The 16,699-nt window shown below is 48.2% G+C and overlaps 1 protein-coding gene across 22 annotated transcripts in view; it reads left to right on the top strand.

The window, feature by feature from the left end:
* The window catches only part of LOC105484804 (neurofascin), a 200,724-nt gene that overhangs the window by 133,747 nt on the left and 50,278 nt on the right, over window positions 1-16,699 (top strand). For 15 of the 22 annotated variants that reach the window (XM_011746775.3, XM_011746785.3, XM_011746784.3 and 12 more), the window contains 5 exons: window positions 2,573-2,743; window positions 7,005-7,055; window positions 13,137-13,248; window positions 13,686-13,870; window positions 15,517-15,648. In XM_011746775.3, coding sequence (XP_011745077.2) covers window positions 2,573-2,743; window positions 7,005-7,055; window positions 13,137-13,248; window positions 13,686-13,870; window positions 15,517-15,648 — 651 coding nt within the window. The remainder of the gene's footprint in view (window positions 1-2,572; window positions 2,744-7,004; window positions 7,056-13,136; window positions 13,249-13,685; window positions 13,871-15,516; window positions 15,649-16,699) is intronic. The other 7 variants (XM_011746778.3, XM_011746789.3, XM_071078884.1 and 4 more) reach the window with 1 other exon arrangement.

Here is a 16,699-nt window from a genome sequence, read left to right on the forward strand (position 1 = left end):
CAATGGCTGGTACTGGTTGTTCCTTTCCCTGTTTAGTGCTTCCTTCAGGAGCTCTTGTAGGGCAGGCCTGGTGGTGACAAAATCTCTCAGCATTTGCTTGTCTGTAAAGGATTTTATTTCTCCTTCACTTATGAAACTTAGTTTGGCTGGATATGAAATTCTGGGTTGAAAATTATTTTCTTTAAGAATGTTGAATATTGGCCCCCACTCTCTTCTGGCTTGCAGAATTTCTGCCGAGAGATCCACTGTTAGTCTGATGGGCTTCCCTTTGTGGGTAACCCGACCTTTCTCTCTGGCTGCCCTTAACATTTTTTCCTTCATTTGAACTTTGGTGAATCTGACAATTATGTGTCTTGGAGTTGCTCTTCTCGAGGAGTATCTTTGTGGTGTTCTCTGTATTTCCTGAATTTGAATGTTGGCCTGCCTTGCTAGGTTGGGGAAGTTCTCCTGGCTAATATCCTACAGAGTGTTTTCCAACTTGGTTCCATTCTCCCCGTCACTTTCAGGTACACCAATCAGATGTAGATTTGGTCTTTTCACATAGTCCCATATTTCTTGGAGGCTTTATTCATTTCTTTTTACTCTTTTTTCTCTAAACTTCTCTTCTCACTTCATTTCATTCATTTGATCTTCAGTCATTGATACCCTTTCTTCCAGTTGATTGAATCAGTTACTGAAGCTTGTGCATTTGTCACGTAGTTCTCGTGTCATGGTTTACATCTCTATCAGGTCATTTAAGGACTTCTCTACATTGGTTATTCTAGTTAGCCATTCATCAAATCTTTTTTCAAGGTTTTTAGTTTCTTTGCGCTGGGTTTGTACTTCCTCCTTTAACTCAGAGAAGTTTGATCGTCTGAAGCCTTCTTCTCTCAACTCGTCAAAGTCATTCTCCGTCCAGCTTTGTTCCGTTGCTGGCGAGGAGCTGCGTTCCTTTGAATGGGGAGAGGTGCTCTGATTTTTAGAATTTTCAGCTTTTCTGCACTGCTTTTTCCCCATCTTTGTGGTTTTATCTACCTTTGGTCTTTGATGATGGTGACGTACAGATGGGGTTTTGGTGTGGATTTCCTTTCTGTTTGTTAGTTTTCCTTCTAACAGTCAGGACCCTCAGCTGCAGATCTGTTGGAGTTTGCTTGAGGTCCACTCCAGACCCTGTTTGCCTGGGTATCAGCAGCGGAGGCTGCAGAAGAGTGAATTTTGCTGAACAGCAAATGTTGCTGTCTGATCATTCCTCTGGAAGCTTCGTCTCAGAGGTGCACCCAGCCGTGTGAGGTGTGAGTCGTCAGTCTGCCCCTAGTGGGGGATGTCTCCCAGTTAGGCTACTCGGGGTCAGGGACCCACTTGAGCAGGCAGTCTGTCCGTTCTCAGATCTCAAACTCCATGCTGGGAGAACCACTGCTCTCTTCAAAGCTGTAAGACAGGGACATTTACATATGCAGAGGTTTCTGCTTCCTTTTGTTTGGCTATGCCCTGTCCCCAGAGGTGGAGTCTACAGAGGCAGGCTTCCACCCAGTTCGAGCTTCCCGGCCACTTTGTTTACCTCCTTAAGCATCAGCAATGGTGGGCACCCCTCCCCCAGCCTCACTGCTGCCTTGCAGTTAGATCTCAGACTACTGTCCTAGCAATGAGGGAGGCTCCGTGGGCATGGGACCCTCTGAGCCAGGCGTGGGATATAATCTCCTGGTGTGCCATTTGCTAAGACCCTTGGTAAAGCACAGTATTAGGGTGGGAGTGACCCGATTTTCCAGGTGTTGTGTGTCACAGTTTCCCTTGGCTAGGAAAGGGAATTCCCTTCCCCCTTGCACTTCCTGGGTGAGGTGATGCCTCGCCCTGCTTCAGCTCTCGCTCGTTGGGCTGCACCCACTGTCCGACACACCCCCATGAGATGAACCCGGTACCTCAGTTGGAAATGCAGAAATCACCCGTCTTCTGTGTCACTCACGCTGGGAGCTGGAGGCTGGAGCTGTTCCTATTCAGCCATCTTGGTGCCACAGTAGTGCTTTCTTCTTAGGGATAAAAAACAAAGGTATACATTATAATTGATGATTACATTTTTACTAAATACAGCAAGGCCAAGTTCAATTTCATTTAATTCAGCAGACAGTTGAGTGCCTCCTATATGCCAAGTCCTAAGACAGGTGCTGGGGCATAAGATGAACAGATCATGGTCCCTGGCCTCAAAGTGCTCTCGCTGCTAGCTTGAGAATTTGAGCCTTGGGGAACACCTGAAGGCTTGTGTTCCTTCTGCTGGCCCCACAGCCAGTGAGATCTTTTGTGGCGTGAATAGGAGAGAGAAAAGTGTGGCCACAGAGCATGGACATGGTGGGCAGACAGGTCTACGTCTAAACTCCTGCTCTCCTCTCTGCCTTTGCAATGCTGAACGTATTACATCCTCTGCTTTCTGATCTGTAAAATGGGAATAAGCCATACTTCAGAGTTGAGAGGACTAGACCAAGTGATGTCAAGCTCCTGGTCGCCACCTGACCCTCTGTAAAGTATTCTGTCGCCAGGACTGCGGTGGTGATGATTACTGTTATTACTACTAACCTGCTGCTGTACCTCTGTTTTCTTATAGCCATGGAGCCCATCACCCAAGACAAACGTGTCTCTCAGGGCCATAATGGAGACCTGTACTTCTCCAACGTGATGCTGCAGGACATGCAGACCGACTACAGTTGCAACGCCCGCTTCCACTTCACCCACACCATCCAGCAGAAGAACCCTTTCACCCTCAAGGTCCTCACCAGTAAGTGCAGGCCCCTGCCTGGGGGCTGTGGGCCAGGGAAAGAAGCCCACTGACCCCACCCAGCCCTAGGTACCTGAGTCTAGAGGGAGACTTCTCCTTGAGGCTGACCTAGAAATCCTTCCAACTCATGGTGCCTGAGCCACTTCAGCTGCTCTTAAATGATCTCTCTTGATTGTGAAACCTTGAGTTAAACTTGGTCCTACCCTAAGTCAATTCTTCTTAAATTCTGGTGGGAATCAGAATCACCTTAGAACTTGGCAGCGTACCCAGAACCAGCCTGTTGCACCTCAACAGCCCTAAGCCTCTTTGTTCTTTATGAGCCCTCCAGGTAATTCAAGTGCACCCCAGAGTCTGAGAACCACTGCTTCCAGTGGTCATCTAGAACCCCTCTCCGGACCCAGCTTGATTATTTCTTTTATTTCTTCTCATTGCTTGGGTATCTTTATTTCTACAAGAAATAGCAGAAAATATGAAAATTAGTGGAGACACCAAAATAAATTGTATTTGATTCTGTAATACGTATATGCTGAACCATATGGAATTGCTATGTTTGTAAGTTGCAGGCTTATGTTTTCGTTTTATTTGTTTTCATTTCTATTCCCTGATTCTGTTTGACTGGTACAAAAGCAAATCAGCATTTCCTGACCCATTATAGCGTTGGTGGCTCTCCCTTGAGGAGAGAGAGAAGCTTAGTCAGAAATGTTCTTCTTGGCAAGGACAAAGCAGCCTAGAGCTTTTGCTGCAAAGTCTCAGCCCACTCAGGACGTTGGAAGTTCTCTATGTTGCTGCACACCATGGATTTGTAACACGTCTTCCATAAAGGAGCCCCCCAAAGAATAGACCTTAGTCTGGCTCATGCTGTGGGTGTTGTTTTTGATGCTCTGGACAGTGAGGATGGTGGGGGAGGCCAGTAGAGATCACCATGTGGGTGCTGGCAGTTTGCAAAGGTCAGAGAAAATAGGCTGACCCTGGCTTCCTGGAGCCCCTGCAGAGGTGGTGGACAATGGCTCCCCGGGTGGATGTGGGTCAGGAGAGGTTCGGGCGACATCACTTCTCATTCTGGACAGGTAGGGGGTGTGACCATTAGCATTCTGTTTCTTCCTCCCCGTCCCTGCTGATGATGGAGGCAGGTGGTCCTGAGAGCTGACACAGCCCCATGCTCCATTTTCACCATGGCACAGAGGTGGATCCAAAAGGAAGCAGCTTCCTTTTTTCTTCCCCTTCTCATGGTTTTTTTTCTTTCTTTCTTTCTTTCACCTTTTCATTTTCTTCCTTTTTCTTTTTCACTTCCTTCTTTATTTCTCCTCCCTCTTTCTTGTTCTTTCTTCTTTTCCCTCTCTCTGTTCTGTCTTGGAACTCCATTCTGCCTCCCTCTAATCACTGCCTCCTGCCTCTGCAGTGTCCCCACGCACTGATCTGCGTTGGTGCTGGGCTGCCAAAGGTGGTAGCCGGCAGGGTTGCCTAACACCTGCAGCAAGCCCCTCGCGTTACTGGCAGGGTGACCTGGCTTCACTCTGCTTGCTCCCCTGTCCCTGGCTTTCTCATTCCTGACCCAAGCCCAGGGAGACCCCTTGGAGGAGGAAGTTGGTTTGTCTGCAGTGTCTCTTCGGTCCTGCCAACTGGCTGGGCTGGGGAGGACAGTGTGGTCTGCCCAGGACCTCGGAGTGGCCTCAGCAGTCAGGACAGGACTAACAGCATTGGCAAGGGGAGGAGCAGGGATGTCAAGAACAAGATAAGATGCTCGCTGAGCTGAGACTGGACAGCCATCAGCATCACCGCCAGGGCCCCTCTCTCCCTGCCCGGATGATGCTGGAAGTCAGCCTGCTGCTTTTGGAACTGAGTCAGTTGACCTTCTGCCATCCTGGGCAGAGCCCATCACTGTCACTCAGAGTAGAGCAGTGGCCAAGAGATTGAGGTGGTGAAGAGTCTTCCTCTGTAGAATTAACTAACTTCCTCTGCAGTTAGAGATTTAAACATGTTGAAGTTGGACTTTCCAGAAACACTCTTTTCTCTACCAGAAAAAGTAAGGGATGTTTGTTAATGCTTCATTTCTTGGTCCTCTATTCCACTGAAAACTCTTTCCTCTGAATGGCGAGAAACCCCCTAGGTGATTGGAACAGAGCCCCATCAGCTTCCTGGAGTTCTCCCAGGGGCAGCTCTGGCTAGGAGCAAGTTCTGGGCATCTGAGCCAGCCCAGAATTGGGCACAGTTGCTTAAAATAGCACAGTGGTGCTCTCTCTACTTTCCTGTCTGGAGAGGACACAGGCTTTCTCTTGTACCTTCAGAACCAGGTCTGGGGTTGGAGGCAAAGCAGTCAGGCAGGGGCCGCTTCAAAGGCCCTATTCTCACCAGGCGCTCCTGTCACAGTTTGCCCATTTGGGAAGAAATAAATCTTATCATGTCCCATTTTTATTACCTGCATTGAAGGAAGTTGACAATGGTATGTAATGCAAAATACTGGGTAATCTGAAATCATTTTTAAAACCTGGGATGCAGTCAAAGATAAGCAGTGGAGTTGGGCTACAAAGCTGGGCCCATCCCACTTTGCCCATGCTGTAACAGGTGCTGGGTGCCTCCTGATGCAGTAAGAGGCAACTGTGGTAAGCGAGGAGGGTCCTCCCTGAGGCAGACACCAGAGCACATCCCTTCTTCTCCCTGATGTCTAAATGACCTTCTTGGAGCAGTCAAATAAGTTTCCCTGAATTTCTCACATGTGCTCCAGAATTCAAAAACCATGAGGTCAGTTCTGGGGGTGGGCTACTTCTCTGGAGAGAGAGAGGTTGCATTTCACCTGGTGACATGGGAGCATGAAGGAAGGGCTGTGTCATCTGTGTTTGCCACCGTCCACCCCCAGGGGAGGAACAGAGTTGCCTCCCGAGACCAGCTGCAGCCCCAACCTGCCCTTGGGCCAGCCCATCTCTTCGTTGCATTGTGGATTAGTTCCTGCCTTTAGCTCCAGATGGATCCAAGCAGACTTCCCAAACAGGCTGGGTCTTTATAACAAACCCCATCTTAAGAGAGAGTTTTGAATACCAGGTGGTAAGCAGATTTGGGATGCAATGCAATGCCAGGCCCAGAAAAGGACTCTCATACCTCTTGCAACTAGTTGTAATGGGATTGGATCTGTCGTCAAATATGCAAATGTTTTGGCAGAGCCCCTGTTGTCCCTCAGGCAGTTGGATCGTGTTCTGAGCTCCTCAGGGCCATCTGCTTGGCTTCCAGTCAGCTGCACCCCACCTCCTTTTAGTACTGTCACAGTTTGGACCCAGTCGCTGGGAGGGACCGGAGGTAGAGAGGGAAAAGCTCCTTTAGGCCACTGGCGTGATGATGCGTCCTCTTCTGAAATGTCTTTCTCACTAAGGAGTAAATGCCACAAGTTTGAATTACCTAACATTGGAACTGAAGCCACTGATCTTGCTCCATAAGGAATGTCTTCAATCCTGCATAGTCTAGAGAGCTTCGAACCTCCAGAATGTTCAGCAGGACTTTCCTAGTCTGAAGTGTAGAACTCACAGCTTGCACTTTCTCCTGTCCCAAGCTCCATTTCTAAATTCTAAAGCCTGAACCTCAGGGATGCTCTCCCCACCTCACTGAACCACTCCCGGCATCCTCTTACAAGGAGGGCTTTCTGCCAACAGAGACATCTCCAAGATCATAGTGGTACCCACCTGGTCAGACTCCAGTGACACATGTTGCTGGGTGTGGCCAGGGCCCCTTGGCCCCACTCTTTTGGTCAATGACCTCCTCCCATTTACCGCCAACCCCCTGCAGCTTAGCTTCTGCCCAGGCAGGACTTTGCTCTTCCCCGGAGCTCACTAACACTCCTTTCTCTTTAGCTGCTCCAAGAGCTGGCCTGACCCAGAGTCCTGGGAACTGAGGATTTTGATAAGAAGGAGTTGTTCAAAAGACGGCTACAGGACACCACTAATCCTTCTCTCATTTGTTTGAAAATATAGCAGGACCAAATAATTAAAGTTCAAACCTAATTTCTTTAATTAAAAAAAAACAACATTATTTTATTATTGCCTTCTTTTGCAGGATTTAACCTTTTTTTTTCCTCCTTTTGTGGGCTGTTTTGTGTTGCTTGTTCTTCACTGAGCGTGTTGCCTTTCCAAATATGCCGTGTCTTTCCTTTGCAAAAGACCACTGCTGCCCTCCTCGGTTGTTTTTGTGGCTTTGCATTTGTTTTTTCTCTCCCCGTTTATGCCTCTGTGACTTCTCCGTGGCCTCCTGTTTGCTCACCCTCTTTTGTTTATTACAGACCACCCTTATAATGACTCGTCCTTAAGAAACCACCCTGACATGTACAGTGGTGAGTCGCAGCGGTAACCTTGGGAGTAACCTTGCCTGTGCTAACCCCAGTTTGCCTAACTTGACTGATACCACGTCATTAACTCCTGCTGGGTGGCAGCTGGCCCAGCCAGGGTGCCAAGGTGACACCTCCAGAAGGCTGCCTGCCAGGAGGCAGTGTGGGGGTTTGAGGTGGCCTACCTGGTGGTGTGGTCTCCTCTAACAGGCATGCCTGAAGTTGCTGAATTCTCAACAAGTTGTTCAAACCAGGGTAGGACTTCAAAAAAACTTCTTGAAAAGCAGAAACTTTTACTGAAAAGTAGAAGCTTAGGAATCAGGGATGGACGGATGGAGAATATCTTAGAATAGGTGAGTTCCATAGTGAAGAGGAAACAGGAAGTCTGGTTCCTTTTGGTGGCTGAAAGAACACAGAACGCTTGTTAGTATGTTCAGTTAACTCTTATGTGTCTAGATAGGAATTGCCTGCTTTGTAATCTCAACTTAGTTACCGGGAGTACCATTTCACAGCGAGGTCCCATGTCTCTTTAAAATCCATCTGGAGTAAGAGCCCAGCTCTGAGTTCTCTTTCAAGATGAGTATAAATGAGGTGAAACCATCCACTGTACCCTCTCATCTGGGCCTCTCCCCTCCTCTGGTAGTGTATGCAAATCCAGTGCCCACCAGTCCACACTTGCGAGATGTGGAACAATTACAGTGAGGCATGGTTCTAACTCATCACACAGCTGGTTGCTCAGTCTGATTAATAAGGTAATTGGCTGTTTCCACACCTGAGTTACCCCTCACCATGGCTCAAATATGTGTTATTTTCCCTGAGCAGCCAGAGGCACCATCATTTGCTGGCTCTGGTGAGGCAGCTGGCCCCCATCATTAGTTATGCCTCAGAAGCTGAGGCTGCAGGTCTCCAAGGGACATCACTGTGGGCTGAAACAGATAGGAAGTGTCTGCACTGCGATGTGCTAATATAAAGGATGATGAGTGACTGGAGTAGGGGATGGGATGAGGGAGCGGGAGTCAGGGAGAGAGGCAAAGGCTCTAACTTGGCACCAAGCAGCTAGAACCACACTGAGATCCTGCCAAAGAGATTTACTACCCAAGGAATCAGGGGACCTTTGTTGGATTCTAAGCATTGTTTGTTTTCAAGATAATGGGGCCATCCACTATTGTGTTAAGAGCCCCAGAGCCCTGGTATGGAATGGGCCTTGTTCTAAATTAGATTCCAGGTAATCTGTTATAGGAAGTATTCTGTAAGCCAGAGTGTATCAGAGCCAGAAGGTCCCTTAGAGATCATCTGGTCTAAGTTCCTCACTTTATGTAAGATAAGTCATGCAGGCAACATACGCATAGAGTTGTTTCATCAATGGAATAAGTTCGAGTGATTCTGGTCACCTAAACCAGTTTGTGACCGTTGATGAAACTATTCTTGCACGAGAATGAGTGGGAGTTATGAGACCCATCCAGGACTAGGAAACAAGCAAAGCTTACAAGAGTTTATGTGGAGATTGACCCCTTGTCCTCAACCCAGGGTAGGATGGAGTTGACCCAAGTATGAAGCTGCTGGAAAGGATATAAAGTCAAAGGGAGACATATTTTGAACACAAGGCAGCTAGGCTGATGCTTCTAGCAAGATATCAAAGGGAAAAGGAAGGAAGAAGGATGACTTCTTTCTGGAGTGCAGGCATCTGGACAGAGAGACTTGGTGAAAAGTGCCCAGTGCATCTGTTTGGCTCTGAAATATGGCATGTCCCTTTTGTAGCAGGAGGGCTACCCCATACTTCTATTTTGTTTTAGTGATTTCTAGAGTGGATTGGTATCCTCTGAACGTTGCCAGGTGCCCCCTGACCTGCTGAGTGGCAGGAGATTCTGGTCTGAGATTGTAACTTACCACTTAGGGTTCACCCAGGTGAGGAGATTAAGGAGGTGGTTAAGAGTGTGTGCTCTGAGGTACACTGCCTTGAATTAAATCCAAGGTCCGGGACATACCATTGAGTGATGCTGGGTAAGTCATTTAGTCTCAGAACTTTAATGTTCTCATCTGCCAAATGGATGTATTACCTGTCTCATAGGATTGTTGTGAAGATTAAACAGGATAATGTGCTTATGGTTCCTAGTATGTGTTGGGCACATTCTCGATACTTAACAAATGTTACCCATTATTGGTTTTAAAGGGAATGGTTTAGTGTTGACTGTATCCTGGATAGTTCTTCTATGTTTCTGAAATTAAGAAGGACACAGAGAACTTAAAGAGAAGCCAAGGGGGAGAAAAGCAGGCGCAATTATAGGAAGAAAGTACCATAGAGGGAGAAATTGTAGGGCAGACCAGAGAGACAAAAGCTGTTCAGATCCTCAGCTGTGCTGAGAACTGCATAAGAAGAAAAGTTCCAACTACTGCATATGGGATTTGGGTTAGACTTACAGGAGAAATTTCCTGGCACTGAAAGGTATCAAATATTACTAGACAAAGAGTTTTTCCTATCTTCTGGGGTTGTTTGGTCAGCCATTCCTAGAGTGAGAGAGGTGGATGAGATGCCAAGAATCTGGCCCCATGAGTCTCTGGTTCTCAATTCTGAGAATCAAAAGCAGCAAAGTGGTCTGGATGTAGGATCCAGATGCTCCTAAAAGCTGTTTTTGGCAGAGGTCCTCAGATATGTCTGATTCATTGAACTATCTTGTCCTGTTAACACATAGCACTTGACAGAGGGGGGCAACTAAGATTGTCAGCAGTCTTGGTGTTTCCTCCAAAGAGATGATCAAGAGGCATTTTTCATTGGACCTTTAAGGCCAGCATGATCAAGGCATTGTCATCTGTTGTCTGCTCGCTGACCATATTCCCCCAGAAACCCATGAGCCCAGTCTGAGCCACAGCTTACGAGAGCAGGAGAGGACTGGCTGTCCCTGGGCAAGAAGTCAAATGGGCCTGTGAGGGAAGCTCTTCCTGAATCCACACAGATATGAGCTTTAGCATATGAACTCTGAGTTTGATCAGGCATTAAGTCAGACCCCACTCTGAAGATCAGGGCGAATAACTAATACTCTCCAGGGACCCCTGCCTCCATGATGAAAGAGGGTGTCCCATGATAAGACGAGATAGTCATCTGCCACCATTTAGAGTTTCATCTAGTAATCACTGTTGTCTTAGAGTTTTCCTGTCTCTACTTCTGCAGGGAAGGAAATTAGGCACCCTCTTTGAGAACAGTGGCTCTCAAAGCCACCAGCTATATTATCCTTCCTAAATTTTCATATGAGTTCCTCTTGCTGCAATTGACTGCATTTCTTCATAACCTTTCCTTTAGGGCCATCCATCTCATTCCTTAATGATATCGTGTCCCCCAAATCTTCTTCAAGTTTCCATGCCTTTAAGAATCCAACTGAGGTGCCTTCAGAGCTGCTGAATTCCCTCCTCAGCTTCTTTTTCTCCACCTTGGGCCTGAGTTTTTTAATAGCCACTGAGGAGAGATGGGATCTTAGCTGAGATAGTGAGAATAGTAAAACACAGTGGAAGAGTTTCACCAGAGCACCTCACCAAGACAAAAATATCTTTCTCCTTTACCTCTTTTGCCCTTGGGTTTTCTTTGGTTTGAATAAGAAAGATATTCCTGAAGCTGACTGTCAGAAGTAGGAACAAGTGGGATGCCCATCTTTAGACAGAGGCAATGTAGAGTGGGTGGAAAGCACAAGTTTTTGATGCTAAATGGCACATAATCAAAAACATAACTAGCTTGTAACCTTGGGCAAGTCTGTTGACTTCACTGAGCCTCAGTTGCCTCTGCTGAAAATGGGGATACAACCCTCTAGGTTTGCTGTGAGGATTAAGCATAAATGGTGGTGTGGTTGGAGCTGTCAGCACAGTGCATGGTCCCTAGCAAACGTTCACTGAATGGTGGCCCTGATTATGACCTCTGGCTTTTAGGATGCTCTTCCCTTTTTTTGAACTTTGGCTTTTTTCCAGTAGCTTCTCCTTCTTTAGGGTAATTCTATTGTTGCTAGCCCACATCCTATAAACGCAATATTGCTATAACCTTTTTATAGTGACAGTTACAGCATGTCAAGGCACCCACAGCGGGACTCTGTGCTAAATTTTCCTCCTTCCCATCATTATTGCTTTGCTGGGTTGTGTGTGCTCGTGGTGTCACATGTTATGGTGTAAATTAAATGTCCATAGGGTCACAGATTAGTTTCTGCAGATTTCGTCCCGGTGTGAAAGGAGTATGATGACTGAGCTGGGATCTCTTCCACATAATCCCAGGGTTCCCAGCTCTCGACGGATTCACCAACCTGACAACAGAGCCTTCTGCCCTAGAATCTCCTTTCCTCATAGTGCCCCTGTGTCTTGGTTGTTTTGGTGATTCCGTGACGGTGGGCGGGAGGAAGCTGTTGGTGTCAGGCTTCCTTGGTACTGAGAATTGGATGCTACAAGAGTTATAGATATAGATGATAACCAATTAACCACATAATGGATTAACCCCTTCAGTAGTCACTATTGTAATGTGTGTGCTGGTGGGACAGATGAGGCATCTACAGAAAGAGAAATAATATGAGTTAAATTGCTGCCTTATTTTTTGTTCTCTTCTTCCCCTTCAGTCCATTCCCCTCATAAACCTTTGTTGAGCATTTGCTGTATACTGTGTATTGTACCATCAGCCTAGTTACCCTCTGCACATGTTTCATCCTTTCTTCTTTTGACAAAAAGATAAAATAGAAGCAAACTCTATGAATTGCACTCCACTGGTACCAAGGGAGAGAGTTGAGTGCCCCAGAACAGGAGCCCCACTGGTGCAGCCAGGCCCCAGCAAACCCAGCAAGCTCCTTTAGGAAGCGCCAGTTACATGGGGATAAAGTGCCCCCGCACTCTGTCCTCACTCTACCAGCACCCATTCACCCATTAAACCCTGGACAACCGTCTTCATCCTCACCCCAGGCGTCTCTGAGGCCTCCCAGCTCCTGGCAGCCCTGCCTTCCCTCCACCTCTCCCTTGTCCAGCTGAGTCTAAGACTCCGTTAAACCCATGGGTGGACTCAGCTTCTATTTTTGTTTTTAGCCATTCTTGTGTATGATCGTACACCTTGGCCAGGGGGTACTTCCTCCAGTTTCCCTTTTGCCTTGGGGTTTCCGGATGGAAAATTCTTATTCTTTTCCCTTCCATCTTACCCATTCCCCTACAGCTATCCAAAGAGCTCTGGGGGAAGAGTTGAGGCTCGGGGAAGGTGGGATTCACTCTGTCATGGGTGGATCCATGCTGGCACAACCCTTCTACAGAGAAACAACCATCCTGAAAATGCCAATCTCTGCGAGCCACCTGGCCTTCAAGACCAGTATGAATCTCATTGATTTCAGACCCATGACTGTTCCGGCCTAGTTGAATTATAGATCACCTCCTCCAACTTGGCAGCCACTTTTCTCTCACCCTCTCCCTGAGCAACTCACATGTAATTACTATTCCCCTCCCCAGCCGTCTTCCCAAGTCATTAGTGAGGAGGCAGAATGGTCTTGGCCCCAGAGTGATTTCCTGTCATCTCTGCTCATTAATTCTCTCCATGTCTTTGCTAAGCCATTAATAACTCCCCCTGCATTTCTGATTGTTTGTGCAGGCTTTGTGACTCCATCCCAGCACCTTGTTTTCAGGGTCCCAAAGAGCAGGTTGTCTGTCCTGTGGCCCCAGTACATGCCTTCTCTGCTTCCAGATCCCTGCCTGGGGAGAAGGACCGCTGCTGAGATGGCCTGCTCTGGGGGCCACACAGTGGCCTCTGGGATCCCAACACAAGCTGCTCGGGAGTAGATCTCGCACTGCTCAGACAGCCCCTCCCCGTTTCAGGGAAGGGGAGATTCCCTGAACCTAAGGGAAGCTGGGCTCCTCCAGGCAGATCCTTTCAGAACCTAGAGCTCCTCTCCCTCATGCTGGTGGGGCTAAGGAGCCCTGAGCTTCCTAACACACCTCACTTAATGAGGCCCAAGTCCTTGGGGTGGTTTCAGCTGGGAGGATCCGGCAGGGGCGGTGATGCCATTTCTTTCTAGCCTGACAGCATTGGCCTAGCGGGGTCTGCCTTCTGGAAGGAGGCTCACAGGAGTTTGTTCTCTCCTGTTTCAGCCCGAGGAGTTGCAGAAAGAACACCCAGCTTCATGTATCCCCAGGGCACTGCGAGCAGCCAGATGGTGCTTCGTGGCATGGACCTCCTGCTGGAATGCATCGCCTCCGGGGTGTATGTGCAGTTTGCAGCCCCTCTTCTAGCCACCCTCCAGGAGGATGGGGATAGGAGCTTGTTCATGATCTTGTTAATGCCACATTTAGTGCATACCAGTAGCACAGCGTAAAGAGAAGCAAACAGGCCCTAGTAAGCAGGGTGTTGCAAACCATAGTCATCTCCATCCCATTCTGGCCATCTCTGTTTTGGATAATGAGGAAAGGTGATTAGGCATCCCGTATATGCGTTAGAATCTCGCGGGACGTTAGCTAAACCTTCAGGTTCTCTGTGGCTGAGCATCCTCCTCTGTACAGGAAAGATCAGCTCTTAGAGGACATGCATCCCCTGGGCCCAAGTATACTTTTAGGCCACCTGGGTGTCCCCAGCTCTATAGAAGAGGAGAAGGGCCATGTTTAGTGATAACTTCTTTGTTTCCTGCTTGGCGCCTCTCCTAGCCCAACACCAGACATCGCATGGTACAAGAAAGGTGGGGACCTCCCATCTGACAAGGCCAAGTTTGAGAACTTTAATAAGGCCCTGCGTATCACCAATGTCTCCGAGGAAGACTCCGGGGAATATTTCTGCCTGGCCTCCAACAAGATGGGCAGCATCCGGCACACGATCTCGGTGAGAGTAAAGGGTACGTTGTGTGTATTTCTCATTCTGATTATTTTGCCAACCCTGAACACCATGCCCACCCTTCCCTCTGAGGGTGGTTGGGGACAGAGTGAGTGGGGGAGACTTCCAGCCCACTGGCCAGTGGCTATGGCGATCTGCTATGGATGGTGTCACTCACTGGACGTGAGAGGGTGTGTGCATGCCCGTGCATGGGGCAGAGGGTGTTAAGGGAAGGAGATCCACCCTGACCATCACCCACCTCTCCTTGGTGCCAACGCTCCCTCAGCAGGTGAATTTCCTCCCACGGCCCATTTGAATCATTCCCAGAGCCTTCTTTTTTCCTTTCATTTTGCATTCCCGTTCGTGATGTGTCGCGTGAGCGCGTGCTGTCTGTGTACCTGTGCATGATGCTGTGCTGCTTTTTAAAACTGGGGAGTGCTTATGGTCAAAATTATTTTTTAAAATCCCTTCCTAACCCCCAAAGCAAAGAGGGCCCACCTGAGTGATTGCAGGCACCAGAGCGCATGTCGCCATGGGTCCCAGCCATGTGTGGTAGGCTGCACTGGTCACTGTTTGGCCTGGGACTGCATGGATGGTTGAGATGATGATGTCCGAGACCAGAGTACAGGAACTTTCTTAGCACATGGTCGATTGATCTTGTGACCTTGGTTTCAGCACCATACACAAATTAGGGAGTTCTTAGACTTTAGGGGGTGGGGGTTGGGTATCAAGATCTTTAAGAATCTGATCTGAAAGGCTCACTTCTCAGAAAAACCCACATTTCCACATATTCACAAAATTGTCCAATCAATTGAATGAGGTGGCCAGCTAAGAACTGCTCTAGCCAGGCGCGGTGCCTCGCATCTGTAATCCCAGCACTTTGGGAGGCCGAGGCGGGCAGATTACGAGGTCAGGAGATCGAGACCATCCTGGCCAACATGGTGAAACCCCATCTCTACTAAAATTACAAAAATTAGCTGGGCATGGTAGGGCGTGCCTGTAATCCCAGCTACTCAGAAGACTGAGGCAGGAGAATTGCTTGAACCTGGGAGGCGGAGGTTGCGGTGAGCCGAGATCACGCCCCTGCACTCCAGCCTGGGAGACAGAGCGAGACTCCATCTAAAAAAAAACAAACAAAAAAAAAACAAAAAAAAAAACTACTCTAACCAAAGTTCCATGCATAAAGGCATGAATATAAGACTTTTCCTAAAGGGTCTGATCTTGCAAAACACAGATCCAGAGGGACCAGCACGGTGCCCGCTTTACCACCTTCCCTGGCAGTGGAGCCATCGGATGCACACCGCAGACACTAGTGACCTCGGAAAGCATTTGCACCCAGGCCTCCTGTGAGGATTCTGATTTAGTAGGTCTGAGACAGGTCCTAGCATCCCTTTTTTTAAAAAAGCTCTTCAGGGGATTCTAATGAGCAGCCCCAGTTTAGAACTATTGTTCTGTGAACTCAAAATAGACAGATCAGCATCTGTGCAGCCAAGCCAGCCAGATACAGGCTGGGCCAAGTTATCCCTGTGAGGACAAGCCCTGGGGCAGGTGGTGAGTGCCTGGTGCTGGGACTCAGGGGCTCCTGCCACACTAGAGGGAGACTGCTTGGTTTCTTCTGCCTGTCCCATGCCATCTAACTCCCCTGCCTGTGCCTGTCTTGTCTTCCAGCTGCTCCCTACTGGCTGGATGAACCCAAGAACCTTATCCTGGCTCCTGGCGAGGATGGGAGACTGGTGTGTCGAGCCAATGGAAACCCCAAACCCACTGTCCAGTGGATGGTGAATGGGGAACCTTTGCAATGTAAGTAGTGAGCTGTTGTCCTATCTGACTCTCATCTCTCTCCTATCAAAGGCTTCAGATTCCTGTCACTGTGCCAGCGTTGGTCACACTAGAAGTTCAGGAAAAGAGAAGCCCACTGGTGGCTGCTTCTCAGTTGCCCATCTTTTTGGACATCCCGAGAAACCTACCCTCTCTTTGTGTTACAGAACAGGAAGCCTGGAACTCTGTGGTCATATTCCCATGCTTAAGGGATTTCTGCTGTCTTGGGGTTTTTTAAATCTCTGCTTTCTTCCCCTGAAGAAGCCCAGTTGATGACCTGGGGACTGTGGCTGCATCTCTTGGAAGTTGGGCTCTGAGTGACAGCTGGGGCTTGGAAGGTAGAGGAGAGTTCAGTAACCCCATTGTTGGTTACTCAAGTTCTGCTCTCTGCTGAGGGCAAAAGAAGAAGCAGGGTTGTACAATGATGTGAAATATTATGGTTAGATATGAGGAAGAACTGCCCCAGAAGAGCAGATGCACAGGTGCAGTTTATTGAGTAAGCTTAGACTTTGGGGACATTTAGTCCTGCCAAGGTGGGTGGAGTAGATGACTCCAAGGCCCCTTATAATCAGTGGCCTTGGTCAAGTTTTCACGTCATAGACTCTCTGATTGCATTTACTTTTCAAAATGTCCTGTCCTTACTTTCTCTAAGTGGTCAGAGGAAATGTAAACAATGGTGTCAGCCAAATGGGGAAAACGCAGATGGCAAGAACTCAGAATCTAACTCAAGAACAGCAGCTGGTAGAAGCAAGTGGAGAAGGGGGGACACAGGTAGAGGAGAGGGTAAGAATTTACCTTTTTAGATATTTATTGTGTGCCACATTCTGTGCTAGATGCTGCACCCCTGTTGTTGCTTACTCTCAAACATTTAAGGTGAGGAAATAAGGTTCTCGTCAGTGCAGTGAGTTGTCCAAAATCGCATGGCTAAGAAGTGGTGAAGCTCTGGGTTGCCGTGAGTCTGCAATACAACTGCACCAGCTAGTACTGAACCTAGTTATCCCCAGCAAATGTTACTCCCCCAGCTACAAGCAGA

Source organism: Macaca nemestrina, chromosome 1 (assembly GCF_043159975.1).
Source record: "Macaca nemestrina isolate mMacNem1 chromosome 1, mMacNem.hap1, whole genome shotgun sequence".
In the NCBI taxonomy this organism is placed as follows: Eukaryota; Metazoa; Chordata; class Mammalia; order Primates; family Cercopithecidae; genus Macaca; species Macaca nemestrina.